Source organism: Phoenix dactylifera, chromosome 17 (genome assembly GCF_051530095.1).
Source record: "Phoenix dactylifera cultivar Ajwa chromosome 17, Ajwa_hap1_PhDact_Kaust_v1.1, whole genome shotgun sequence".
Classification (NCBI taxonomy): domain Eukaryota; kingdom Viridiplantae; phylum Streptophyta; class Magnoliopsida; order Arecales; family Arecaceae; genus Phoenix; species Phoenix dactylifera.
Window position 1 is genome coordinate 18,685,399 of NC_143206.1, and position 27,337 is coordinate 18,712,735.

At 44.2% G+C, this 27,337-nt stretch overlaps 3 protein-coding genes across 19 annotated transcripts; 1 reads left to right on the plus strand and 2 right to left on the minus strand.

Annotated features, from left to right (window-relative positions):
* LOC120112915 (Pentatricopeptide repeat (PPR) superfamily protein) lies at positions 1-6,520 on the minus strand. 16 transcript variants are annotated; one of them, XM_089928032.1, is made up of 5 exons: positions 3,509-6,486; positions 3,178-3,336; positions 3,020-3,083; positions 682-2,631; positions 1-587 (listed from the first exon to the last, which is right to left on the minus strand). In XM_089928032.1, the coding sequence occupies exon 1, from the start codon at positions 6,387-6,389 to the stop codon at positions 3,651-3,653; it is 2,739 nt and encodes a 912-aa protein (XP_089784158.1). In that variant the 5' UTR covers positions 6,390-6,486; the 3' UTR covers positions 1-587; positions 682-2,631; positions 3,020-3,083; positions 3,178-3,336; positions 3,509-3,650. The 16 variants fall into 16 exon arrangements, with proteins under 16 accessions (XP_089784158.1, XP_089784159.1, XP_089784162.1 ...); XM_089928033.1 differs by having other exon boundaries at positions 3,475-6,486; XM_089928036.1 differs by having other exon boundaries at positions 682-909; positions 1,011-2,631; positions 3,178-6,486.
* Positions 6,521-18,143: 11,623 nt separating this feature from the next.
* On the plus strand, positions 18,144-18,931 carry LOC103722134 (putative histone H2B.1). The gene has a single exon (XM_008812579.6). It carries the CDS (start codon positions 18,264-18,266, stop codon positions 18,726-18,728), a length of 465 nt encoding a protein of 154 aa, XP_008810801.1. The 5' UTR covers positions 18,144-18,263; the 3' UTR covers positions 18,729-18,931.
* A 2,837-nt stretch (positions 18,932-21,768) lies between these two features.
* Positions 21,769-27,337, minus strand: LOC103722136 (short-chain dehydrogenase TIC 32 B, chloroplastic-like). Of its 2 annotated transcripts, none has more exons than XM_008812580.6 (8): positions 27,085-27,337; positions 25,900-26,131; positions 25,622-25,701; positions 25,248-25,401; positions 24,991-25,069; positions 24,088-24,172; positions 23,938-23,984; positions 21,769-22,296 (listed from the first exon to the last, which is right to left on the minus strand). In XM_008812580.6, exons 1-8 carry the CDS (start codon positions 27,200-27,202, stop codon positions 22,129-22,131), a joined length of 963 nt encoding a protein of 320 aa, XP_008810802.3. In that variant the 5' UTR covers positions 27,203-27,337; the 3' UTR covers positions 21,769-22,128. The 2 variants fall into 2 exon arrangements, with proteins under 2 accessions (XP_008810802.3, XP_038989017.2); XM_039133089.3 differs by lacking the exon at positions 21,769-22,296 and adding an exon at positions 23,220-23,386 and having other exon boundaries at positions 27,085-27,329.

Consider the following 27,337-nt stretch of genomic DNA (forward strand, 5'->3'; position numbering starts at 1 on the left):
TAACCAGCCATGGGATAATAACAGGCATCCTGTATTCACTTAAAGCATATATACAGATTACATCAAGGCTTTAATATTTATTGAAGATTATATACATTTCATTGATATTACCGCATAGAGTGGCTTATCCAGCAACTTTTGGCAATCTGCCTGCAATCATTCTTTTCTATTTACTTAACTATTAGAATTAAGACACCATATGGAATCTTTTTTTTTTTTTTTACCTATTCTGATCCTTCAACACAACTTCCTCACTATACATTGCACCCAGCTCATACCATCATTTTGCTCTCCTACACATTCTTTATCATACTGAATTGTACAAGATCGCAGATTGCATCTTGTATGTCTTAATTAGTAAATCAAAAATTTGATTTCAACCTTAATGTCCATGCCAAGCTTATAGGAAAGACGGCCAGCAATCCTTGATTGGCACCTCTTGCAATCGAGTGCACAAAAAACGTCGAGCACGATCCGGCAAGTGATGAATTCTTGTCTCTTGCACAGTTTGGAAACCAGCCTTATAGCTTCTTATAGACGTCAATTACCTATCTTCGTAGCTGCTTTCTTAAAAATCAATAAAAAACCTGCAAATTTGAAGCCAACCCACGTAAGCCAGGGGAAATATATATGTGCAACAAAATACCTTTGCTTGCGTGAATCATAAATCAAGATCATCACCTAGGTAAATGGTTCCCATTCCACACCAAACATCAGCTGCTATAAGAACAGGAACAGAGATTGAATACTCACTACTCATGCATCATTCTCTGACTCCGGTTACATGCAAATTTTGAGGTACCAAATCCAAGAGAGCAGGTTTGTCCGGTCCCTTCCCATTCTCTCCAAGGTTCTGAAAGAGTTTTGCAATACAGAAGAGTGTAGACCAGACCATGGCCCAAGACAAAGCTGGGACATTGCCAATATAAGACAAAAATCCAGTGGATAAGCCTGTATTAACTCTCTTGTCAGTGTCACCATAAGCCAATGATCTTCCACCGGTAACTTACACATTAAGAGTTGATTATTTGCACCAGAGAGAGCAAGCCTCAGCAAATTTCCATTTTCACATTGTTTGTAGGCCAAATGAGCAAAAGATGTTGGTCCTAAAACGAGCAGTCAAAGCCCCTTGCAAAATCAAAATAAAGCAGATTCTCTAGTTAATCAGTAGAAGATGCACCCACAAATTACATATATACAATGCACCAAGAGCATTATCATAATATAAAGCAGCAGGCGATGAAAGCTTCACATTACAGTGTGGAACCATTTTATCACTAAATGAAACAAAAAATTAAAGCTAAAAACTGATTACTAGAACACAAAATTAAGCATCCTCAAGGAGAAAAGCGTCTATATATTAAAATGAACTCAATCTAATATCAATTCACCAATTCGCAGAAAGTGCTCTTTATATTTTGTATACTTATTAAGAAACAATCAATAGGTAAGGTCTCAATATTCATTATCTAAAAAAAAGGGTATAAACATTGAAATATAAAGTGAATGGCAAAACGATTTTGGGAAAGCAAAGTATTCAGTGGCCCAAACAAAAACAAATAAGTAGGCAGTGTCCCAGATGCCGTGGTTGATAACGAGCACCATCATGTGCACCCTTGGTATCAAACACGACTGGAATATAATGATCCCAAGAGGGCCAAAACTAAAATTTACAGATCAACCTATTCAACTGGGTCATATGTATTTAACTCAGCCACTGACATCCCTAAAAACCCCGACAGATAGAAACAATGGGGCTTGGGGGGTGTGGAGATTAATAATGGAATAACATAATCTAACAGTTGACCACCTATTCTCTCAAAAAGAACAGTTGACTGAAGGAATGGTGAGGCAAATGGGAACATGAATATGACTTAACCAAGTGCTGCCTGCACCAACTTTGGTAAAACACTTGTCACCTCATATTTTGATCAAGTGCCTGTATGTATGGAAGGATGAGCTGATAAACTGAAATGTCTCCTGAACTACTTGTTTTATGGATTTTTGTTTCTTTAACATGGTTTCTGTTTAAAGGGCGCAATATGGACATCAAGCATGGTTACAATGTACATATCAGATGACTAGCAATAGTTATCAGATGAAGTGAATTTTGCACTGGAAAGTGTTTTGACGTGAATTATGCCAGTTTTAGTGAAAGTAGGATTCAAAGTCCAAAAAAAAAAAGAAAACCAAAAGATTATTTTGAAGATCCAGGAATTACTAATTGATTGGTCTAATAAAATATAAAATTGAACTTGTTAAATTAAAGCTCATTTGCTCTTTACCTACATTGCAATCATTACAAAACTTATCAGCAGAGTGCTTTTTCATTTCCCTGGCAACATGGACAGTCAGCAGCCTGTTAGCAGCTTGAAGAGGAGGCAGCATGGGGAAGCCCATAAAAGTGGATTTGTACAGCTGTGCTTTCATGATCCAGAGTCTTAGCACTGTGATCCCTAACAATTTTCCTGATTCTTTACCATGCAACTCTTAGATCTGCTGAGATTAACTAAGCTGATAAAAAATATACGTATCTGGTCAGGTGCTCACGAACCTCGAGCCCACTTCCTCCTCCATCCCCAGATTCCTTCTCAACCGACACTGATATTGTCTTCCTCCTGAGGGATTCACCTGAAACCCCCAATGCCCGTGACTTAGGAGAAATTTCGAGGCTCCAAGACTTCAAAAGGCCTCAATTCAAGTTGGGATTTCTTCCCAGTTGCATGACCCTGAGCAATTCAGGCATGCCTTTAACAGTTTTGATTGGTCTGCTCTAGGAGTTTCTAATTATAATAGTGATGTTTTACAGTCGAGGATCCCTGGTTAGGTCATTTCCTACAATTCTCACATGGTTCAAGATCAGCTTAATGAAATTTTTCTTGTATCTGCCCACGCCTCACATGCCATGAGCCTCATTTAATTTAGATCTAACTTTCTATAAAATATTCTTACAAAATCAAAATCAATGAGAAAAAAATAAGATAAAACATAAAGATGTACATTTTAATGTTGAACATACCAAGTACGTTAATTGCAATTTCTTTTGATTTCATGTCTGTTGTGTTGTGGAAATGGATCATGTCCTATGGAAATTTATGTAACGAAGAATATTAGGATGTGTAAGTAAACTACATTGAACAGAAGAAATTTTATACAAAGGTATGCTGAACAGAATACCTGGAAAATGAGGTAAAATGCCTGGATACAAGTGGCAACTTCCATGACATGTGCCTTGCCATCTTCCAACTTGTATGATGAAGCATGAACTAGCATTTCCAATTTCAGCACCGACCCTCCTTGAACCACGAAAGAGGCCGCAGCCACGCTAAATAATGTCTGCAGATAGCCTTCATGTCAACACACCAAAATTATCGCCAGCAATGCTATTTCACAAAAGAAGCATCAATCCACTCTAGAATTTTGCATTTGTTTACTTTTTGACTAATGAGTGTTTGATGGCAGAACTACATTTACCACTCAAGCTATGCAGTGCAACAAGGTTTACCACCTGAAAATCCTGATAAAATGAGTTCAGCATCCTTGAGGCAGATTTGCGGTCCCATATGCTCACATTTAAATAGCCATTCTGAAAGCCATCTAGAATGCATTTAAGATTGGAGTTTGAGCTTCCAGGTGTGATTCTTTGACCATTATTCTTTAAGCAAAGCACTCTCTCTTGTAACACCCATCAAAAATGTTCCATGAAAAAGAGCACGATAGGTGGCCCAATTTGGCTTTACACTGTTTCGTAGCATATCATAATACAGTCCAAGAGCCTTAGTCACTTCACCACTTAAAATACAACCATGTATCAAAAAATTGTATGCCAGTGCATCAGGCTTCAGCCCCCTACTCAGCATATCATCCCACAGCTTAAAAACTTCCTGTAAATCACCTTTTCTATAGTACTCATAAATAAGTGTTGAATAGCTAATGCAGTCAGGAAATATTCCATTGTCAACCATGTCAGCAAGAAGATTAATAGCATCCTGAGTTCTTCCTATTTTGCAAAAACCCCTTATCAATATATTATATGTGATTGTGTTTGCTAGGAGCCCTTTGACCATCGCCTTATGCAGTACCATAGCTTCATCTACATTTCCTTCCCTGGCAAAGTGGTCAAGGAAACAGCCATAAGTAACTTGGTTAGGAAGGAAACTGCTAACCAACATCTCTTTACAAAGCAGCTCTGCTTTTCTGATAAACCCCGCCTTACACAAGCCATCTATCAGCACAGTATATGTTACAACATTTGGGACACAGCCCTCACCAGCCATCCTACCCCAAAAACCTAAAGCCTCTGTAATATTTCCTAGTTTCATATATGCATCAATTACATTTGTATATAAAACATCATCTGGTTTGATTCCCTTATCAACCATCTCCCTCAATAGTGAGTATGATCTTACCTGGTCATTCTGTTTTAGCAATCCATAGATAATCACACTATAGCAGACAAGATCCATTTCAAGACCTCTCTCCACCATTTCCTTCCAAATACTGTCAGCTTCACGTACTCTTCCTTCTTTGCAGAGTCCATTTAGAAGTGAACTGAAGCTCATCTGGTTTAGCACGAGCTGCTCCCTAGGTAGATCATCTACGAACTCCTTTGCTTCGGAAACCTTACAGGTCATACACAAGCCACTTATTAAAGACCTATAGGTATAATTATCTGGCAGAAGACCCCCTTCCACCATTGCATCATATAACTGGAAAGCTCTTCCTGTATCTCCTATTGAGCAATACCCTTCTATCATGACATTATAAGTCACCTCATTTGGAGCTACATTTACTTCAAACATTTCATTAAACAGTTGAGCTGCTTGTGTCATCATCTTAGCCCGACAAAACCCACTGATTAGTGCTGTAAAGGTATGGGTATTCCATGTCACCCCCTTCTTGGGCATCTGGCGGTGAAGCTTTAAGGCAGCATCCAAACCCCCCTCCTTGCAATACCCAGTAATTAATGCAGTAAAGGTCACTGCATTTGGTGCCACCCCTTTATCAATCATCTCCTGATATAGAGCCGCTGCTTTACTCAAATTCCCCAACTTACAGTGCCCATTTATCAAAGCATTATATGGGTAAACTGTAACCCGTAAACCCTCCTCTCTCATTTTACCAAACAGAAGGAGTGCATCCTCCAGTTTCCCTCTCTTGCACAATGAATCGATCAATATCGAGTACGTAACATCATTTGGTGACAGATCCTTCTCTTTCATCTTCAAAAATAGAGACTCGGCCTCATCAAATTTCCCACTTTTACACACAGAATTGATCAGAGCATTGTAGGCAAACACATTAGGGATAATTCCCAACCTCGCCAACCCATGAACCAGATCAAAAGCCTCTTCTATCTTCCCTGTCCTCCTCAATCCATCGACCAGAATCGAGCAAACAGCTTCATTCAGAACGAACCCGAAACCCATCATCTCCTTTGTCATCTCCAGGGCCATGCCGAACTCCTCCGCCTTGCAAAGGCCAAGCACCAGCGCACGATAAGTCATGACGTCCGCCTTCAACCCTTTATCTCCCAATGAATTCTTAATCTCGACCGCCTCCATGACTCGACGGTTCCTGCATAGCCCATGAATCAACACATTATAAGTATCGACGCTAGAATTTAGCCCTTCCATTTCCATCTGATGCACTATTTCCTTCGCTCTGTCCAAATGCTTCAACTCACAGTAGCTCCTCACCGCCGCGGTGTAAATGAAGTTATCGGGACGAGCCCCGGCTCTCATTACCTCGTCAAACACTCCCGATACCAGATCAAACCGCCGGATCTTCGCCAGTCCATACATCACGTCGCTGAATGTTCTAATCTCGGGGAGCAAACCGGAGCCAATCGTGAGCTCAAGGATGCAGAGAGCATCCAATTCCCTCCGGCATTGAAGATAAGCCTGGATCAAGAAGTCGAAGCCGAGGGCGGAGGGGAAGTGGCAAAGGTCTCGGGAGCGGAGCATGGAGTGGAACGCGTCGGCGGGGGCGACGGTGCGGTGGGAGGCGAGGGTTTGGAGGAGGGAGGAGGCGGGCCAGTGGAGGCCGGCGCGGAGGAGGGCGAGGGAGAGGATGGAGAAAGAGAGGGAGGAGTGGGGGAAGCCGCGGTGGAGGTCGAGGAAGTTGAAGAAGCGGAGGGCGAGGCGCGGGTGGTCGAGCGACTGGAGGAGGAGCGCCTCCACATGGCGGGGCCGGAGACGGTGGGCGACGAATGGGGCGTTGAGGGAGACGCGCCAGCTCTGCTTCGAGTGGAGGATCTCGCGGAGGATTCTGACGAAGCCCTCGTCGCGCTCGTCGTCGGGGGCTAGGCAGTGGGTGAGCGTTCTGGCGACGACGAGGATAACTGGGCTGCGGAGGACGGAAGGGAGGGAGAGGGGAAGCGGCCTCATTAGAGTCGGGGCGACCGCTCCGCGTCGGAATCCCGGCGGGGCGATTTATAGTCACGTCGGACCAGATTTCCTCCACACCTGCTCGCTTCGGAAATCTACCATTACCCATGTCAACAAGCGCTCCATTTGGCTGGCGGAAAAAAAAAATTCTCACTAAAATAAATTTTTTAGAAAGATAATTTTTAAAAATATAATATTTTTAAAAATAATTTTAATATATTTAATTGAACATAAATATATATATATATATATAGGCTTTAATTGAGCATCTATTTTTCTGAAATATATATATATAATATCTATTATATCTTTAAAATAGAAAAAAAAAATTATTCATGAATTTTAATGGCGTAAAGATATTTTTGGAAAAAAAAAATTTCATTTTCAACCCGCAAGAAAATACCTTTTTCGTGCTTTATTAGTTTTTCTTGTACATAAAATATAAGAATCTTATTCTCATGAATATGCTACTTTTCTTTTTTTTTAATTTTAATTAAACAAGAGGTATTATTTTTTTCATTAATCACATTTTTTCTTCTTTTTTTTGCAAACCAAATGAGTCTCAAATTTTAACACGCCATCTCGGTACCGATTCGATCTCCAAATAGGCGGCTGGTAGCTCTTGATCCCTATTTTTTCTTCTTTTTTCTCTCTCATCTCTTTGTAGATCTCTCATAAAAGATAACAATTTATTTATAAATAGAACAAAATGGCTCTGCTGGGCCTTGTCCAATGAATGCTAAATTTTACTCGCCTATTAAGTAGTGGTGACAACTTTAATTATTATACTATTATAACCTTGGATAAGAAGAGCAAGGATGTGGATTACTGAGATAGGATGCTTGGTACGAGATAATGACCTCAAGATCAAAGATGATATGAGTCAAGAAGACGAGATTATTTTGTTTAGTTGCACTTCGATGATCTTACATGGTAATGATCCTCAAATCATCCTTACACTTCAAATCACCATCCAATTCAATAATCCTAAACCCGTATGACGATGGCACTGACCTTAGATTGAAATTTAGGGATAGAAATACCCTTCAGTTCAAGAAAAAATTAATATATTAATATACCTTTGATATATTATATCAATTATATATTATATTATATTATATTTATATTACATATAGGTGGCAATTGATGATCCAAATAGAATCACCAAGATGATCTTAAATCCATAATCCTTAATCTGACTTAATTTAAGTTAAGATCGTCACACTTAGTACGCTATATTCCAATGTTAAAAAATCTCCAAGTATCTAAGACCACCAACCAGCACTTTTCGGGGGGGGATCAATTTTTTTGGAATAAAGATTGCCAACAATCTAAGATCATTGTAATAATCCTATTTAAGTGTGAAATACCACCAAAAGTTTTTAATTGTTACGACACAAAAAAAATGTAATTTACTATAAATATATGAAGAGAGTTAATTACTCTCTAGCAAAAAAAAGAGAGAGTTAATTACTAATTTGATGACGCGAACTATTATATTATATTTATAAATATGTTATATCTGTTTCTATCAAAAAAGTGGATGCTTTAAAAATGAGTTAGAAAAGAGAGATTAGTCCATCAAAATCCTCTTGTTTTAAGAAAAATAATGCTTGCTGTTCGTAAACTATTCCAAATGTTCCTCGAGCACAGTACAATGGGCGATAAATTAGAGCTAAAATAGATAATTAGTGTTAAAAAAATTATATTGTGTTTTCCTGAATGGATGGATTAACTTTCACGTCCCCATCATAGCATGGAAAATTTGGGTCCCACAGCCACCTTGGCATGTATGCATAAGGAATGGCGAGCCTCTTTATATATATATATATATATATATATATATATATATATATATATATATATATATATATATATATATATATATATATATATATATAAATTATTAAGACGGATGAATCGTACCTGACAAATAAGGATGCACCCAATAAAATTGAAAAACATAATACCTTGGAGTGCTAGAGACAATTCCTCATCATCACCCCACAGAGTGTTATCAGAGTGGCTGGCTACATAAGCAGCCACCCAATCCGCCGCTCTATTAGCTTTACGGAGCATACGCTTGGCGTGAAAAGGCTCCATCATTTCTTACCATAGCTCAGATGTCTCGTAGCAAAGGATGGACGCAACCATTGTCCCTAGAGTCTCTTCGGATCCAATTGATGACAGTGGATGATAGGCGCACTCGTCCACAGCGGGTCCGAAGACCCAATCCCCGATATCTGGGGGCCTTCATCACCCACGATGGAAGCAGAGGGAAGAAGAGCTCGGCGTCTGCGAGAGCAACGGAGGAAGTGGGAGACGCTCGGAACGTGGGAAGTGGGAAGGCAGGCATGCAAGCTCGGCTCGACGTGGGAGACGCGGAACGAGGCGAAGAGACGAGCCCCGAAGCCACGCGTGTGGGGTACGACGAGGTGGACGTGGGACGAGGTAAGGGGGAGTTGAGCTCCGAAGCTCAGGCCGTGGGGTACGGGAGTGGATGAGTGATGGTGAGGAGTGAAGAGTGATGGTCCGGGTTTCATGGGAAAAGGGAGGAAGTATTTAATGTGGTGTATGCTTTGGGATATGGGACGTGAATTGAGTGATACTTTGTATGGGTCTTCTCTCACCCAAAAGAGAGTGTGTTATTTTCATTGCACTGGTCTAGCTCTCACCGTAAGACGAGCTGAAAAAATATATCATTCCGTTTCTCCCTTTTGTTCCTACTTGGCTCGACTTCATCCTTCTCTCTTGTTCACCTTTCCTGCTTCTGATCGGGACCTATCAATTGGTATCAGAGCTGGCTATGTCTAACAAGGAGAGAATAGAGCGGTTGGAAGTTGAGACGAGTACCATGCGGGAGGAACTACATGGCTTGGAGGCGCGGGTTGATGGACGACTCGCGGAGATCTTAGAGGCTATTCGACACCTTCAGATCACTGCTCAGTCGCCGACACCGTTCGAGCAACCTATATCCCCTCCTCAGTCACCAAGGGGGGGTGGTTACGGACGGACGGAGGAACTCGCGATGGTCCAACGACACCCACGGATGGACTTTCCGCGGTTCACTGGAGATGATCCGATTGTTTGGTTGGATCGGGCCAAGCAGTATTTCGACGGCCAAGGAGTCCCTGTCAACCGACGGGTAGCAACCGCCTCGTTCTACTTAGACGAGGAAGCTAACCACTGGTGGCAGTGGTTACGACGAGCATACCAAGATGAAGGGGCCACCATTACTTGGAGGGTTTTCGAACGGGAGTTGTTGGCTCAGTTTGGACCCAACGAGTATGTGAATTTTAACGAGAAGCTCTCCCGAGTTCAGCAACAAGGCTCGGTACGAGAATATCAACAGGAATTTGAGAAACTGGCTAACCGAGTCCGGGGTTGGCCACAGGACGCGCTCATCGGAACCTTCGTCGGAGGGCTCAAGGAGGAGATCGCGAAGGAGGTTCGCATGAGGCAGCCGCACTCACTCCGGGAAGCAATCACGGTTGCTCGCATGAGGGAGGAAAGGTTGGAACAAAAGAAGAAGGCCACTCGAGGCGTTCAACCACGACTGACTGGTATCCCACGGATGCCCAACCCGAGTCTCCCTGCACCGCGGCTACCGGCGCCGACGCCGATCCGGCGCATCACATGGGAGGAGATGCAACAACGGCGGGAGCGAGGTCTTTGCTTCAAGTGCAATGACAAATTCACTCCAGGGCACCGGTGCAAAACTCCCCAGGTTCACTTAATCGAAGCGGACCGAGAGGAGGACGCGGACGGAGTTGGCGATGGGGAACCTGACCTTCATGGCGAGGGCCAGACCAGGGAAGAAGCGCAACCAGTAATCTCGCTACACGCACTCTCTGGATGGACTGGACCGAAGACGATGCGGGTGATGGCGCGAATACAAGGGCAACCAATGACGGTCCTCATTGATAGTGGATCCACTCACAACTTTGTGAGTGACCGCATAGCCAAGCAACTGCGACTCCCCATTGACTCCACTGTACCGTTCGAAGTCCGAGTTGCGAACGGAGACATCCTTCAGTGCCGGGAGATGTTCCGGGCAGTGGAGGTTGAGCTGCAAGGGAAGAAATTCCTGGTGAACTTCTACACCCTGCCGCTTGTCGGGTTGGACGCTGTCCTTGGCATCCAATGGCTAGAAAAGCTGGGACCCGTGCTCTGCGACTGGAAGCAAATGACTATAAAGTTTTGGTGGGATGGACGGGAGTGTGAGCTCTCCGGACAACCGGCACGTCCCGCCCGAGCCCTGGGTTTCCCAGGGATTCAGCGAGAACTAAAAGGAGGGACTCAACTTTTTGCTGTCATGATCAGAGGCTCCGAGGTGCAACCCTCCGGGTCTGACACGAGAGAATGCCCCAGAGATCTACAGAAGCTGCTTCAAGAGTTCTCCCCTCTCTTTGAAGAACCCCGAGGGCTTCCGCCGGAGCGAGCTTTTGTCCACCGGATTCCACTCTATGACGGAACCTCAGCCGTCAACGTCCGGCCATATCGGTATGCTTACTACCAAAAGAATGAGATCGAGCGACAAGTCACCGAGATGCTGGACGCCGGGATTATCCGGGAGAGTCAGAGCCCCTTTTCTTCTCTCGTCTTACTTGTAAAGAAAAAGGATGGCAGCTGGAGGTTCTGTACGGACTACCGGGCGTTGAATGCTGTTACTGTAAAAGACCGATTTCCGATCCCTACCGTTGATGACATGCTGGATGAGCTGCACGGAGCCAGCTTCTTCACCAAGCTGGACCTTCGAGCAGGAAATCACCAGATCAGAGTTCACCCCGACGACATCCACAAGACGGCTTTTCGCACGCACAACGGCCACTTTGAGTACCTGGTGATGCCCTTAGGGTTATGTAACGCTCCATCAACGTTTCAAGCCATCATGAATTCCGTTTTCAGAAGGTTCTTACGCAAGTTCATCCTGGTTTTCTTTGACGATATCCTGGTGTATAGCGCTACGTGGGAGCTCCATTTGTCTCACCTCCATACTACGCTCCAGATCCTCACAGAACATTGCTTTTATCTACAACCATCTAAGTGCTTGTTTGGGCAACATCAAGTTGAATATCTGGGCCATATCATCTCGGCTGCAGGAGTACAGGTGGATGCCTACAAAATACAAGCGATGAAGGAGTGGAGGCAGCCAACCACCGTAACGGAACTTAGGGGATTCCTGGGACTTACCGGGTATTATCGGAAGTTCGTCAAGAATTACGGGATCATCGCCGCCCCTTTAACGACCCTGTTAAAGAAAGGGAAGTTTCAATGGAGTCCACAGGCCGAGCAAGCGTTCAACCTCCTCAAAGAAGCCATGACTACCACCCCGGTACTAGCCACGCCCAACTTTTCAGAGGTTTTCGTAATTGAAACTGATGCTTCAGATAAAGGAATTGGAGCTGTCCTAACCCAAGGGGGGAGGCCCTTAGCTTACATGAGCAAGGCGTTGTGTGTGAGGAAGAAAGGATGGTCCACGTATGCCAAAGAAATGCTGGCGATCATGGAGGCCGTGCGGATGTGGCGACCTTACCTGTTAGGAAGAAGATTTCAAATCCGCACCGACCAGAAAAGCCTTCGACACTTCTTAGAACAGCGTGTGAGTACACCAGAACAACAGAAGTGGGTCGCAAAACTCTTAGGATACGAGTATGAAATTGTATACAAGCCCGGGAAGGACAACACAGCCGCGGATGCCTTGTCTCGCCAACCTGAAGCAGCCCTGCTCCATGCCATTAGTCGACCGCTCTTTGACATTTGGGAGGAGATCCGGGCTGCCACCCGAGAGGACTCCTATCTGCAAAATAAGATCCAGCAGCTAGACTCCGAACCTGAGTGCATGAAGGATTACGAACTCAAGGGAGGAGTCCTGTATTATAAGGAGCGGGTCCTGATTCCTCCGAGGTCACCCCTGTGCAACAAACTGATGGAGGAATTTCACAACACCAAGGTCGGAGGGCATTCCGGAGTCTTGAGAACTTACAAACGAGTCTCTCAAGCCTTCTACTGGGAAGCAATGAAGCGGGATATCCGAAGGTTTGTGGCAGAATGTGTGGTCTGCCAGCAACAAAAATATGAAGCTCAAGCTCCGGCTGGATTACTGCAACCCCTTCCGACGCCTACGCAAGTCTGGGAAGACATCTCCCTAGACTTCATCGAAGGACTACCGCGGTCCAGAGGTAAAGATGTAATACTAGTTATCGTCGATCGGCTGACCAAATATGCCCACTTCTTGCCTCTATCTCACCCGTATACTGCTAAAGGAGTAGCAGAGCTTTTTGTGCACCAAGTGGCCCGCTTACATGGGATGCCAAGGTCGATTGTTAGTGATCGGGATCCTGTGTTTGTGAGCACCTTCTGGCGAGAATTCTTCAAACTACAAGGGACCTCCCTCAACATGAGTTCGGCTTATCATCCGCAGTCTGATGGCCAAACTGAGGTGGTTAATAGGTGCGTGGAGCAATACCTCCGATGCATGTGCAGTCAGTACCCAAGGACATGGGAGCACAACTTAGCTTGGGCGGAATACTGGTACAATACCACTTTCCACTCCACTGCCGGGATGACATCGTTTCAAGCACTATATGGGAGACTTCCACCAACAATTATTCGATATATGGACGGTGTTTCAGTGGTAGATGAGGTCGACAAAAACTTGGTCGACCGCGATCAGTTGCTGAAAGAGTTGAAAGGTAATCTGGAGAAGGTGAAGAACAACATGAAGCAACAGGCAGACAAAAGACGGAGGGAAGTTACGTTTGAAGAAGGCGACTGGGTGTTCTTAAAACTTCCTCCGTACCGGCAGCAAACAGTCTTCCGCCGAGCTCACCAGAAGCTAGCACAAAAGTACTTCGGGCCTTATCGCATCACTGAGCGTATAGGGCCAGTTGCTTACCGGCTGGCGTTGCCGGAGACTGCCAAGGTCCATCCGGTGTTCCACGTATCACTTCTCAAAAGACGACTGGGAGAAGGACAAGCCACCTGCACTGCGCCACCACCAATACGGGAGGATGGCAACCTCGTGCTAGAGCCCGAACTTGTCAAGGACTACCGATGGGTTAACAAAGGAGGAAAGCTAACAGAAGAAATCTTGGTGCAGTGGCGTTCGCTTCCGAAAGAAGACGCAACTTGGGAGGACTATGGGCAGCTAAAGGAACTATATCCTAAGACAAACCTTGAGGACAAGGTTTCACCTGAAGAGGGGAGGGATGATAGGCGCACTCGTCCACAGCGGGTCCGAAGACCCAATCCCCGATATCTGGGGGCCTTCATCACCCACGATGGAAGCAGAGGGAAGAAGAGCTCGGCGTCTGCGAGAGCAACGGAGGAAGTGGGAGACGCTCGGAACGTGGGAAGTGGGAAGGCAGGCATGCAAGCTCGGCTCGACGTGGGAGACGCGGAACGAGGCGAAGAGACGAGCCCCGAAGCCACGCGTGTGGGGTACGACGAGGTGGACGTGGGACGAGGTAAGGGGGAGTTGAGCTCCGAAGCTCAGGCCGTGGGGTACGGGAGTGGATGAGTGATGGTGAGGAGTGAAGAGTGATGGTCCGGGTTTCATGGAAAAAGGGAGGAAGTATTTAATGTGGTGTATGCTTTGGGATATGGGACGTGAATTGAGTGATACTTTGTATGGGTCTTCTCTCACCCAAAAGAGAGTGTGTTATTTTCATTGCACTAGTCTAGCTCTCACCGTAAGACGAGCTGAAAAATATATCATTCCGTTTCTCCCTTTTGTTCCTACTTGGCTCGACTTCATCCTTCTCTCTTGTTCACCTTTCCTGCTTCTGATCGGGACCTATCAGTCGAGTCCCCCTTCAGGACAATGGAACTGGCCTATAAGACATATCGGGCATAACGAAGGCCCTACCACGCGGTGCGCAGCTCCATATTTGGGACTGATGTATCGAAGAGCTGACTGTCCCCGACAATTCTAGCCGATGAGGCTCGGAAAATAAAATATGTACGGTTCTATATACCGCCGTCTAAAATAGATCCGTCAAAATACCTGTTGGTGGAAAAATGGACCACCCCACAAATGTAATTATAGCACCCAAATCCATCAGCAAGCTCGAGCTCATCCTAAGTGATCGGGCTCTTCCGCTCTCGAGCTCATCCTAAGTGATCGGGCTCTTCCGCTCTCGAGCTCATCCTAAGTGATCGGGCTCTTCCGCTCTCGAGCTCATAGACCAGAGAAAATGGACCACCCCACAAATGTAATTATAGCACCCAAATCCATCAGCAAGCTCGAGCTCATCCTAAGTGATCGGGCTCTTCCGCTCTCGAGCTCATCCTAAGTGATCGGGCTCTTCCGCTCTCGAGCTCATCCTAAGTGATCGGGCTCTTCCGCTCTCGAGCTCATCCTAAGTGATCGAGCTCTTCCGCTCTCGAGCTCATCCTAAGTGATCGGGCTCTTCCGCTCTCGAGCTCATCCTACGTGATCGGGCTCTTCCGCTCTCGAGCTCATCCTAAGTGATCGGGCTCTTCCGCTCTCGAGCTCATCCTAAGTGATCGGGCTCTTCCGCTCTCGAGCTCATAGACCAGAGAGCCGAGACCAGAGAACCGAGACCAGAGAGCCGAGACCAGAGAGCCGAGACCAGAAGGCCGAGACCAGAAGGCCGAGCACAGCAGGCCGAGCCCATGCCTCAGCCAAATATCCAATTTCCACCTAACCCTCTAAGGGACCTGACAACTCCACTATAACCTGCCGCTATCTCCAAGCCATCAAGGCAAGATCTCCGCAGGTATTCGGCACGACCTGCCATTAATGCACGAGACTCCCTCAAAGTCTCCGATGCACTCAGTCATTTAATGAACACGGCCCAAGACGATCTCCGGATCACTGAACCATCAGAGCGTATGGCTCTCCCTGACCGCCGGTTCATTCGGTAATAAATGCACTTACCATCCACGGACCCGAGGCCCACCACGGCCGGCGGTTCAACCACTCCAACAGGTCCGATCGACCGTGACAACTCCCTGATTCCGGTCTGATCCGGTCCCGTTCTCCACTACGCCATTAATGGGCCAAATCGTGCCCAATTATTACAAAACAGGACAAACCTCCTGTCACCTCCCAGGTAACAAAAATCCTTCTATAAAAGGAAACCTGGGGGGAAAAGGGAGGGGGACCAAAACGGGAGGAAAAACCCGAAGCCCGACTGAACCCTCCTGGACCGGGTGGAAAGAAGTGAACAACACAGACAATTGAGGAAACTGATCCTCTTGATCTGATCCAAATATCCTCTGTGTCTTCTCCACATACTTGCCCCCTCTGACTTAGGCATCGGAGGGCCGGCGCCGGGGAGCCCGGCCACCGGTTTTCTTGCAGGACTTACGCCCCCCAGGAGAACGCCACCCGCCGGCACGCCATCGACCACCGCTCCTACGGCGGACTTGCACCCCTCCAGGAGGACGCCACTAGCCGGCGCACGGCCATCCACCATCCCTGCGGCGGGAGCCCCTCCTTCCCCGGCTTCGCGGCGGCCCCCGGGTCCAATTTCCAGCAACAGTTGGCGCTAGAGGAAGGGACCGAGTTCGCTGCCATGAAGCTAAGAAGCAAAGGGGCTTCCAACGCCTCTCGACGTCCTCCACCCAGTCCTGAGCATTCAACGCCACTTCGACGACATTCGACGACATTCAACGACATTCGACGACATTCAACGCCACTTCGACGACATTCGACGACATTCAACGCCACTTCGACGACATTCGACGACATTCAACGCCACTTCGACGACATTCGACGACATTCAACGCCACTTCGACGACATTCGACGACATTCAACGCCACTTCGACGACTTTCGACGACATTCGACGCCACTTCGACGACATTCGACGACATTCGACGACACTTCGACGACCTTCGACGACATTCAACGCCACTTCGACGACATTCGACGACATTCGACGTCTTCTACGACAACACGCTCCGATCTGAGTGGGGGCAAGGACGCACACGGTACAAGGTACCCATTTACTTGATGTTTCTACATTAATGTCTCCATATTGTCTATTTTTGGATTTCTCTGCCGACGTCCCCAAAGAACGGAGTCTGAGCAGAGAAGCGTCTTCAGTCGCCTCGGCGCAAGGACGCACACGGTACAAGGTACCCATTCATTTAATGTCTTTACATTCTCATTTATCTTTACTTGGATTCTTCTCTGCCGACGTCCCCAAAGAACGGACTCCGAGCAGAAAAAGCATCTTCAGTCGCCTTGGTGTAAGAACGCTCACAGCACCAGGACGATCGATGACTGAACTACTTCCTTCGCCCGAGCCAAAAAGCAGCTCGGACTCGGAAGTCGGGGGGTAGTGTTGGTGGAAAAATGGACCACCCCACAAATGTAATTATAGCACCCAAATCCATCAGCAAGCTCGAGCTCATCCTAAGTGATCGGGCTCTTCCGCTCTCGAGCTCATCCTAAGTGATCGGGCTCTTCCGCTCTCGAGCTCATAGACCAGAGAGCCGAGACCAGAGAGCCGAGACCAGAAGGCCGAGACCAGAAGGCCGAGCACAGCAGGCCGAGCCCATGCCTTAGCCAAATATCCAATTTCCACCTAACCCTCTAAGGGACCTGACAACTCCACTATAACCTGCCGCTATCTCCAAGCCATCAAGGCAAGATCTCCGCAGGTATTCGGCATGACCTGCCATTAATGCACGAGACTCCCTCAAAGTCTCCGATGCACTCAGTCATTTAATGAACACGGCCCAAGACGATCTCCGGATCACTGAACCATCAGAGCGTATGGCTCTCCCTGACCGCCGGTTCATTCTGTAATAAATGCACTTACCATCCACGGACCTCAGGCCCACCACGGCCGGCGGTTCAACCACTCCAACAGGTCCGATCGACCGTGACAACTCCCTAATTCCGGTCTGATCCGGTCCCGTTCTCCACTACGCCATTAATGGGCCAAATCGTGCCCAATTATTACAAAACAGGACAAACCTCCTGTCACCTCGCCGGTAACAAAAATCCTTCTATAAAAGGAAACCTGGGGGGAAAAGGGAGGGGGACCAAAACGGGAGGAAAATCCCGAAGCCCGACTGAACCCTCCTGGACCGGGTGGAAAGAAGTGAACAACACAGACAATTGAGGAAACTGATCCTCTTGATCTGATCCAAATATCCTCTGTGTCTTCTCCACATACTTGCCCCCTCTGACTTAGGCATCGGAGGGCCGGCGCCGGGGAGCCCGGCCACTGGTTTTCTTGCAGGACTTACGCCCCCCAGGAGGACGCCACCCGCCGGCACGCCATCGACCACCGCTCCTACAGCGGACTTGCACCCCTCCAGGAGGACGCCACTAGCCGGCGCACGGCCATCCACCGTCCCTGCGGCGGGAGCCGCTCCTTCCCCGGCTTCGCGGCGGCCCCCAGGTCCAATTTCCAGCAACAATACCCTTTGAAAAAATTTGGAGATAGAAGTTCCGTAAAAGATACCGTGCGGAATACTACCGAAGTAGAGAGGAGCCTTTGCGGTCTCCCCATTCCATGACGCAGACGGCAAGCGCTTCTCCCGCGCAGGTCAGGCTTCCAACTGGGATTTCCGTCTCCCGTGGCCACCTCATCGATCCGAGCCCAATAGAGATATCCAATCACAACGAAACGCGTGTCCAGAATATCTTTTTCAGACTATTATATGCCGTCGATTTTTTGAAAGAAGTCAAAAGAAAAGATCACGCCCAGCTCATCGATCCGAACCCTTACTCCCCATCCAATCAGAACCGACCGCCTCCATCGATAAATATGAAACCAACCCGTCCGCTTTTTCTCCATCTGATCGCCGGTTCCCCTCTCCTTCCGTCAAGTACGATCTCCTCTCCCGTCCTTTCCCTTCCCAAACCCTCCCCTCGACCTTGATTCCCATGGCTCCCAAGGGAGAGAAAAAGCCTGCAGAGAAGAAGCCGGCCTCCGATAAGCCGGCCGAGGAGAAGGAGAAGAAGACGGTCGCTGAGAAGGCCCCCGCCGAGAAGAAGCCCAAGGCCGAGAAGCGGCTGCCGTCCAAGGAGGGGGCTACCGGCGACAAGAAGAAGAAGAAGAAGGCGAAGAAGAGCAGCGAGACCTACAAGATCTACATCTTTAAGGTCCTGAAGCAGGTCCACCCGGACATCGGGATCTCGAGCAAGGCGATGGGCATCATGAACTCCTTCATCAACGACATCTTCGAGAAGCTCGCCCAGGAGGCATCCAGGCTTGCCCGCTACAACAAGAAGCCTACCATTACCTCCCGGGAGATTCAGACCTCTGTCCGCCTCGTCCTCCCCGGCGAGCTTGCGAAGCATGCTGTCTCGGAGGGCACCAAGGCTGTCACCAAGTTCACTAGCTCTTGAATGATCTTGGATTTGGTTTGTGGGCGTTGTCCGAAGCTGATCTGGAAATCTAGGATTGTATTTGGGATGCTTGTTTGCCCCTTCCCTTTATCTGTTTTACGTTATGTTTTATTTCCTTATTTTGATATTTTGTTGGAAGTTGGATAGTCTGATGTAAAATACCTATCTCAGATGAGGAAATCTAAAGATTAGATCTTCTTTGATATGCCTGATTTGAGCTTGTTACTTTTCGGCTTCCGGAATGCATTCTGGTTAAGTAGGGGAGGGTGCTATATGTGTACTTAAGATTAGTATAACCTTTTTTTTTTTTGAAATGTAAATTTAGTTACTTGCCTCGTTACTTTTCGATCTGATGCTATCTCTAGAGTTTTGGGTACTTCTCGTCCTGTTATTTGTGGAAGTTCTGCTGGTTTTCAATGCTTGACTGCCTGTCTATTATTCTGTCCACCTGGATGGATTCTTGAATGGTGGAAGACTTGGAATCATGAAGGATCTTTATTCCTGTTGTTCTTGTTTATTTGAACTGACTAGTATTAATTTGATATGAACCAACGTTTTCATATATTTTTAGACAAAATGCCTTTGTAGATAGAGAAGTTGAGATGATTTCTTGGGTATGTGAACAATAGCCCTTGTGGGAGCTGTCAGTCTGACATTTTCTCTGTTCATGTGCCATATCTTGAAATTTAATATGATGACATTGCTCCTCTGTTACTAGGTTTTGATATTGGTGCAATATAGACTTGAATGCTATAAGAATTTTTCAAGTATGCTAAAACTAATGCAATATCGGTAGTCTCTACCTTTGTTAGTAGATCTATAAAGCTATAGTGTGTATTATGGTGGCAATTGGTTGGACCTGAGAAAAATTGATGGTCTCCTTGTCAGTTTTGTATAAAGATAAGTGATATAGTGAAAGTGTGAAACCATGTAGAATAGACCAATAAAGAACTTTGCCTTCGTAATTCAAGTTTCAGGAACTGTCTTGGTGCACCATTGCTGTCATTTCTTATGCATATGGTTACAAGTATTTACTCTCCCAGTGTGCCCTATGAAGTAGCACCAGGTGGATTTTTAGATAGGGTCTTTGTAAAAGCTATGTTTTTCTCGACATAAATTAATTAATCAAATGATAGACGATGTTCAATGGAACATTTATTCTTTAACGAGTTATTCATCACATATTTAAGTGATAGAAAGTCACAAAGCAGCTTCAATTTGTTGTTTATGCTACGCAATTTTTCTCCTCATTTACCACAAATAATGCTTGATTTCTGTCGGAAATTCATTCCTTGATTCTTGCTCTTATTCTCAGGATAGTGTTCATCTTTAATGTATATTCATATCATTCCAATTTGGGGTTTCCTTTCTTTGTAGGTACATCATGACGCCAGCTTCTATTTATCTTGGCTCTGCGTTGTTTATTTTCTGGTTTGGCTAGGTGAATCTGCCTATGAATTCATAATTTTTCTGTTTTTGTCAGATACATTTTTAACTCTCTTCTTCTTAAGAGATTGATGGATGTCAATGTTTAATGGCATGTTGGGGAATAATCTGCTCGTGGTTGTGTGATAGATAGCCAATAGCTTAAAGACAAAAGTAATTGGCAATTCCAGAGGATAATTTTTTGTTATGGCAGATATTATTGTTATTTTACTTGTTGAAATATCTTTCACATTTAATAATGTATATTCATCAAGTTGAACCTCGATTTCCAATTTTTAGGGTTCCAATCTGGCATGTTTTAAGCCCTTTCATAGTATGAACCTTCTAAATAATTCTTTCGTACTATATTCAGATTCTTAAGCCAGTAAACATGCTCTTTGGCTTGCTGCCTGGGGATCATGGAACTTTGCAGTTCTCTCGCATGCTATGGCTGCACTTATATTTTGGTTATGTTTTGCGTTTTTTTTTTTCGGTATCTCTTTCAAGCGGTGATTGGATTATAAATGACTAGGCCTTTTAATATCAGTGGGAGTCATAGGATATGATTTCTTGGTTTTGTGATGAATGACTGGTTGAATAGCATATGAGCAAAGTAAGGGGTATTCATGGGAAGGTGCTTGCTTTTAGAACTTTAAGGATGAAAAAATGTTTGGCCGTTGGGTTCCATCTCTGGTCGGATACTTCATGTCGTTTTTTTAATGCAGTTCTGAATTAGATTGGCATGCATCTCTTAGCAATTACAGATTCATGGTGATCAGCACTTTTCTTGGTTCTCTGTGTTTTTTGTCAAAAACAGTGTGCTTGCTTACAGTTATAGACGAGGGACAACACGTACACATTCTCAGACCACCAAGGCAAGGCTCCAGGACTGGCAGATGTTCCACGTCGTTTCCTGGTTTCATTAGCTTTCCTCCATTGCTTTTCTGTGGAGAAAATGGGGATGATGGAAGGTTTGGTGGATGGTTTCAATGAAGATTGATTGTTGTGTTACTCAGTTATCAACATTACCTTTCTGGTGTTTATGACTTTATGGCAACCAGACATGCGGCATTGTAGTGGTTAATTGCTGATTACAGCATTGCTTTATTTCCTAGCTGAAAACTATTTTTGTTACTTCAATGTGTAGCAGGTTGAGTGAGATATTATACTCATACGCAAGTTTGGTTTGGTACTGAGCAAATCCTCATGTCAACATACTATGTAGCATTGTCATATATAGACTCAGGAGCTTTTGAGCAAAAAACAGATTTGACTGAAATCATGAACTTTCTATAAACTGAAGCCTTCGTTTTATTTTTCAGCATGAAATGCCTCTCTTTTTTGCACATCCTCGCTGCGCCGCAGAATGGAGAAGCTTCGCTGTTTAAGCCATCTTCTCTAACACTGTTCTTTTGCATGCCATATGAACGTGCCTTTTTATCTTAAAAAAAAAATCATACAGTTGTATGCTTGTAAGTTCTTAGTAACTCCATAGTAAAGTTCTTAGTAACTTTTCTATCTCAGCAACTCCTTATTAAAGATCTGCATCTCGTGGCAATTACTGATTCATGAGAGGGTTATTACTTTTTGGGGAGTCTTGTTGTTGAACCAAGGGTTTACCATCAAATGCATCAGAGGAGATTCCTGATGGTTCTTAGGCCTTGTAGGATGGGGAATTATTTTTGGGTACAGGAATCTGCTGCATGTTACTTGAAATTCGCCATTTCAGCACATATCGACATCTGAATTCTGTTTCAATGTGGTCTGGCGATGAAAACAATTAGTACAGCAAAATTTTGCGCTAACGTGCAAAGCCCAGGAACTAAAACTAATTGTTTTAATGCAGCACCCATCATACAAACGGGTAAAAGAGAGAACAGAATTAAGGGGAAAACTAATTTTGCCCTACACCATATTACCAAGGGAGCACTATAATTCTTCTAGGGGATGCTCTTAGTTCCGATCTTACTAGGTCTTACTGAGCTGAATTGACCAGCTTTTCACTCAAGTCCCAGAGCGTTTTGCCCAAGGTTTCTTCTCCGGCCATTATACCAGGCTTCTCCTCATTGCAATCAAGGAAATACTTCCCTGTCACACCCTTGAGACTCGGATGCAACGCAACGTAGCATGTAGTAGCTGCTCCCTGCAAAGATGCACCATTCAAGTCAGCATATAACTACTGCCATTCACCTTACTAATGAAATAAAAATTTTCTGCTAGCGGGAGGGCACCGATGTAAACTTGCATTAACGCTTCAAATTCTACATTTCAGGTTTGGTCAGGGTGGTCCCGATTGGTGAGATATTGCTCTCTCTGTAATTCTAACCTATTTGTTATCTCCTATTGCTTTTTGCTCCCTTTCTATTTTGAAAGAATGGATGGGAGTCATTTGAAGAATATTTTAACATAGACAAGAAGGTAATGCAAGGCCATCTTTTCTGTTGACGGAAGCAATGTGTGGAAAACTCGTGTAGAGTTCTATCAACCTTTGCCAACAGGTCTTATCCCAAGAGCAGATGATGATATAGAAAAATGCCTCAACTCAAATCAAATATAAACTAATTGTAGTGATACTCATACATGAACAATTTAGGTCCTGTTGGTATTGCTTTTGCCTTGTGTTTTTGTTCTCAAAAACCCATGAAAACAACGAACTAGACTGAACAAATATGTGTCATGAAACCCTGTTCGTAAACTCTTAAGATCTTTTGGCAGCAAAAATTTATTGCTTTCAAGTGAAAATAAAAGCAAGGAAGGGAAGAAGTTCCATGTAAATGTTGTCTCCAATATCAATCTCCATACCATATTACACTAATGTGTGAGGAACACAAAACACAAAACACAAAAACAAGAGTACCAAACAGGCCCTTACCTTGTCAAAGATTTTCAATACATGCAGGAGAAGGCAGTACGAAAGTCCCAGGCTGGATGATGCTAGTGAAACGCACAAATAATAGAACTCCTGATTCAATCCCCTTGGTATTCATTATTTGGGGCCTATTTTTCCTAGACTCTTATTTGGAAGAACCAACTTCACCAATAAAGAGAAGTTTCTTCAATAATCCCCGCTGCTCATTTTTAACAACGCGCTCTTCCTAATAACTTATACTCTGGCCCTCTGTGTTCTCAACAGGGCCAGTGTATTCTCTACTAGTTCCACCTCCAACCTTCGTTGTCCATGTTTGCTACTCTATCCCCCGTATCTTTTATGCTCCGCTTACTTTCATGCCAACCTGTGGATCGTCCAACATTCTTACCACAAACTATAGTTTCTCTGAGAAGGGTTGGTTATAAAATCAAACATTTTCATTGTATATTTAATTTAATGAGCAAGTTCCATACACAGAATCTCCTTCATGAACCAAATGAAAGTCATAACCAAATTTTGACGAGCGAATGGCATGGATGTACCATAAATAGCATGATATCTTTAATATGTATATATGAATATGATGGTCACTGTGCTTGATGCTAAATGAGAAGCTTTTCTTAAACTTGATCTTAAGAGTAACTCAGATATTGCATTTCAAGATATTTATGGACCTGCATGCTCAGCAGCTGCACTGTACTCGGTAAGAGATTGACTACTAAAGATGAGAAAAACCTAAACCTAGTGTTGGACAAATTCAACCTCCATTTTGAATAATCTTTGAAAAAACAGGTAGAAACAACCAGCTTATGGACAATGTGGATCAAATTTGAACTTTATCTACAATTTAATTGTGATGTTATGGAAAATGAAACTTTCTTATGTCATTAGCCTAGCAAACAATTGGCTGCATACCTGTGGCACATTCTTCCAAAAAATGCTAGTGAATAGTTTCAGAACCCCTGCAAGATAACAACCAGTTTCAGGCAAAAAAATGAAGGTTATTCAGGCTTAAACAAGTTGCTGCTTTACGAAGATTTAAATATGATGAACTAATAAACATACTCATCAGAAAAAAAGAATGCCTCCACAGAGATGTCACGATCAAACCCGGGTGGACAGAATTTACAGTAATATTTGCACCTTCTTCCTGTTGTGCAAAATGTGGAAATTTGTATATCATCTTCATGGAAGGTTAACAAGCTATATGTTACTGGAGACCTGAGATGCAGATTAAAGGCAGAATATGCATTCCATATACCAAGCTAACCAGCCAATAAAATACATACATATGGTGAAATCATAAGGACATAATGCCTAGACTTTTGCTTGACACGGACAATATAAGTCAAACAGAGCACCCTGGAATGCATAACATGGCTAATCTGCACAGTTGTTAAGCACCATTCCCTGCAAGTATATATATTACAGGCGTGCTACATTTACAGCCATTGAGAACACCGAACCAGCCTCCGCATTACAGTACACTTTCTCATTGAGTTGCTTCTATTGAGAAGTCTGCAGTGCAACAAGAAGTTTTAAGGCATGGTTGCTCTCTATTAGCACAAATTTACGAACATGACCTTTCCGTCAAATGATTGACCAGCTTCAGAGAATCAAACGCGTGGAGTAAAATTTGTGTTCGACTCATTTGAACTGGTGTCAGTTCCATTTAAGATTAGTGTGCCCAGATGATCATTTCTCTTGTATTGCACAAAGATGCAAATTCTAGATATCAAAAAACTTATGTAAGAGAAGAAACTACATATGGATTATGAAAATTTACTTCTGTAGTGCACAACAGAATCTCATGTCATGATGGGAAGGCAGTTTACGTCTTTTCTTTATCATGCATTTCTTTATATAAACATGAACTCACTGGATCACAAAACAGGGAATCCACTGCAAACATTGATTGAAATGTAGAGAAAGGAGAGTATATATTACTGTAATAAGAAGCATTAGTACCTGCAAGCGTCTTGATAGCTCATTTGCATGCAATATGTTTGCCAATTTTGATTGGCCATATGCCTTTTTATCAGAGTATCTGATAACACAGGGAATAAGCACCAAATTTAGGTGGATAAACTTTAAAACTATTGTTCTCCATCAGATAAATGCTACTTGTCCAAGATTCCTATTAATATGATTCCCCGCATACTGCTGCATATATATAGATTTATAGATGTATAAACTACAACTAAATGTTTTAAGCAGTGGCATACCCATCTGAGTCATTAAGATTATCGAACCGTATTCCTTCATCATATGAATGAAGGTGCGCAATAGACGATAGATTTACAATGCGACCCTCGATCCCTGTCTTCCTTGCTGTGCTTTTCATCTTCTCAAGAAGAAGGTTGGTTAACAAAAAGTGACCTGATGGAAATAAATTGACCGATCCAACAAACATTAAGCATCGAAGGAGATATAACTGGAGAAGTTTACACATTAGATGATGCAAGGAAAATTTACAATCTCCACAAAATTGTAAAGATACATCAAAAAAGATCAGCAGATGACTATTTCCAAAACAGTAGTTGCTAAGTTTAACTGAAAGTAGAGATCATACAACCAGATCTGGGTAATGTATGATTACCAAGGTGATTGGTGGCAAATTGCATCTCTATTCCATCCTCTGAAAGTTGGTACGCACAGAACATAATACCAGCATTGTTTCTGAAATATACAATGAAGAGACCATCAAATTTTAGTTCAATATAGATCCTAAAAAGAGCATCATGAAACTTTTTAACATTCAGAGACAATGAACTGTCTCATCTAATACTTATGTAAGAACACAGTTAAAATGAAGAAATAAAGATCTGGTTCAGAGGAAGGAAACACCCTTCATATGATAAGAACAACAGGCATTACATTAAGATGTTAAGAGGAAGATCCATCGATATGAATTTATCTGCAAATGATCGCACGGACTTTAATGAGCTAAGATCAAGCTTCAAAGTGTCCACCCTAGCTGCCGGATTGCTTTTGAGGATAAGCTGCTTTGTATCATTTGCAGCCTCCATGTTCCTTGCTGCAATGACGACATGGGCTCCCCGAAGTGCCAAGATTCTCACAGTCTCTGCACCAATCCCACTTGCTCCTCCTGGATCGCATACAAATACACATATACAATCTCAACACAAATGGTAATAGAAAACCTATGATCTAACTGGAAGGCATATAACTAATCAAGCGGCCAAACACATTTCCGCAGGAGGCTCGTTGAGCCAACCAATTCGAGCAATGAGAAGATCTAAAATGCTTCATGAGTCCTAAACACTTATTGTTGGAAACCCGCCGACAATAACCAATGGAGGCCGCCTTCATGATGGTTGGTAAGAGTAAAATCAGAGAGATAAAGTTTAAATTGTGGCGCTGGGCCGATGTCAGTTTAAATTCAGGAGGTATACTTCTTCCCACCTATCATTAAATTCAGAAGTCCGTCATCAACTGAAATTCCATTATATTTCATTTTTTGGTCAACCAACAAGCAAATGATAGGAAGATAAAAGTGAATGAAACGCAAATACATCACCCATGACAGATCCCAAGTAAAAACCCCGTAAGCGACGTCTACAAATAAAAGTAGTAAAGTCGCCATCCCTCCCAGTCCTAGAAGAGGACAAACACAAGCATGATGAATTGACGAACCTCATCGCTGTACCAACGCTAAAACAAAAAAATTGCCCACCACGTCATCCATCTCTACTTTGGTTTTCTTAATGAAAGCGACTGGCTCGCTACGATTTTTTTTTTTCTGGAAACGGAAAAGAATACGCGGACAAAAAACGTAGCCCTTGGAGCCATATACGACCATAAAAGAAGAGCGACCTCCGAACCGAGAAAGAAAATCCACGAGAAAACAAAAAAGCATTCCGAAAGTTTCATTATAATCTGCTCATGCTCCCAAGCAAAAAACCACGAAAGGACAAAGTATTAAAAAAAAAAAGAAGAAAGAATCAACCAAGAAACCACCAAAAAAATCTCGAACAACCATCAAGATTTGACAAGAGAGAGTTTTTGAAAATAGAGAAGGAGAGAGAGCAAGAGAGGGACCGGTGACGATGGCAGTGAGATTGCTGGCGTCGATCCCTTCGGCTACCTGCTCCGCAGTAGAAGCGGATCCGAACCCGCTGGAGCCGGGCCACCCCGTCACGAGAGAGAATATGCCCATCTCTGAACACCAGCAACCAAGGGAGCGTGAGAAAGCCCACTTCCAAGTACCACCTTTTAAGATAAAGAAGGGAAAGAGAGGAGAGGCGTGAGAAGGAACAATTTGGGGAGGAGGGAAGTTGCCTGTGGGTAGGGG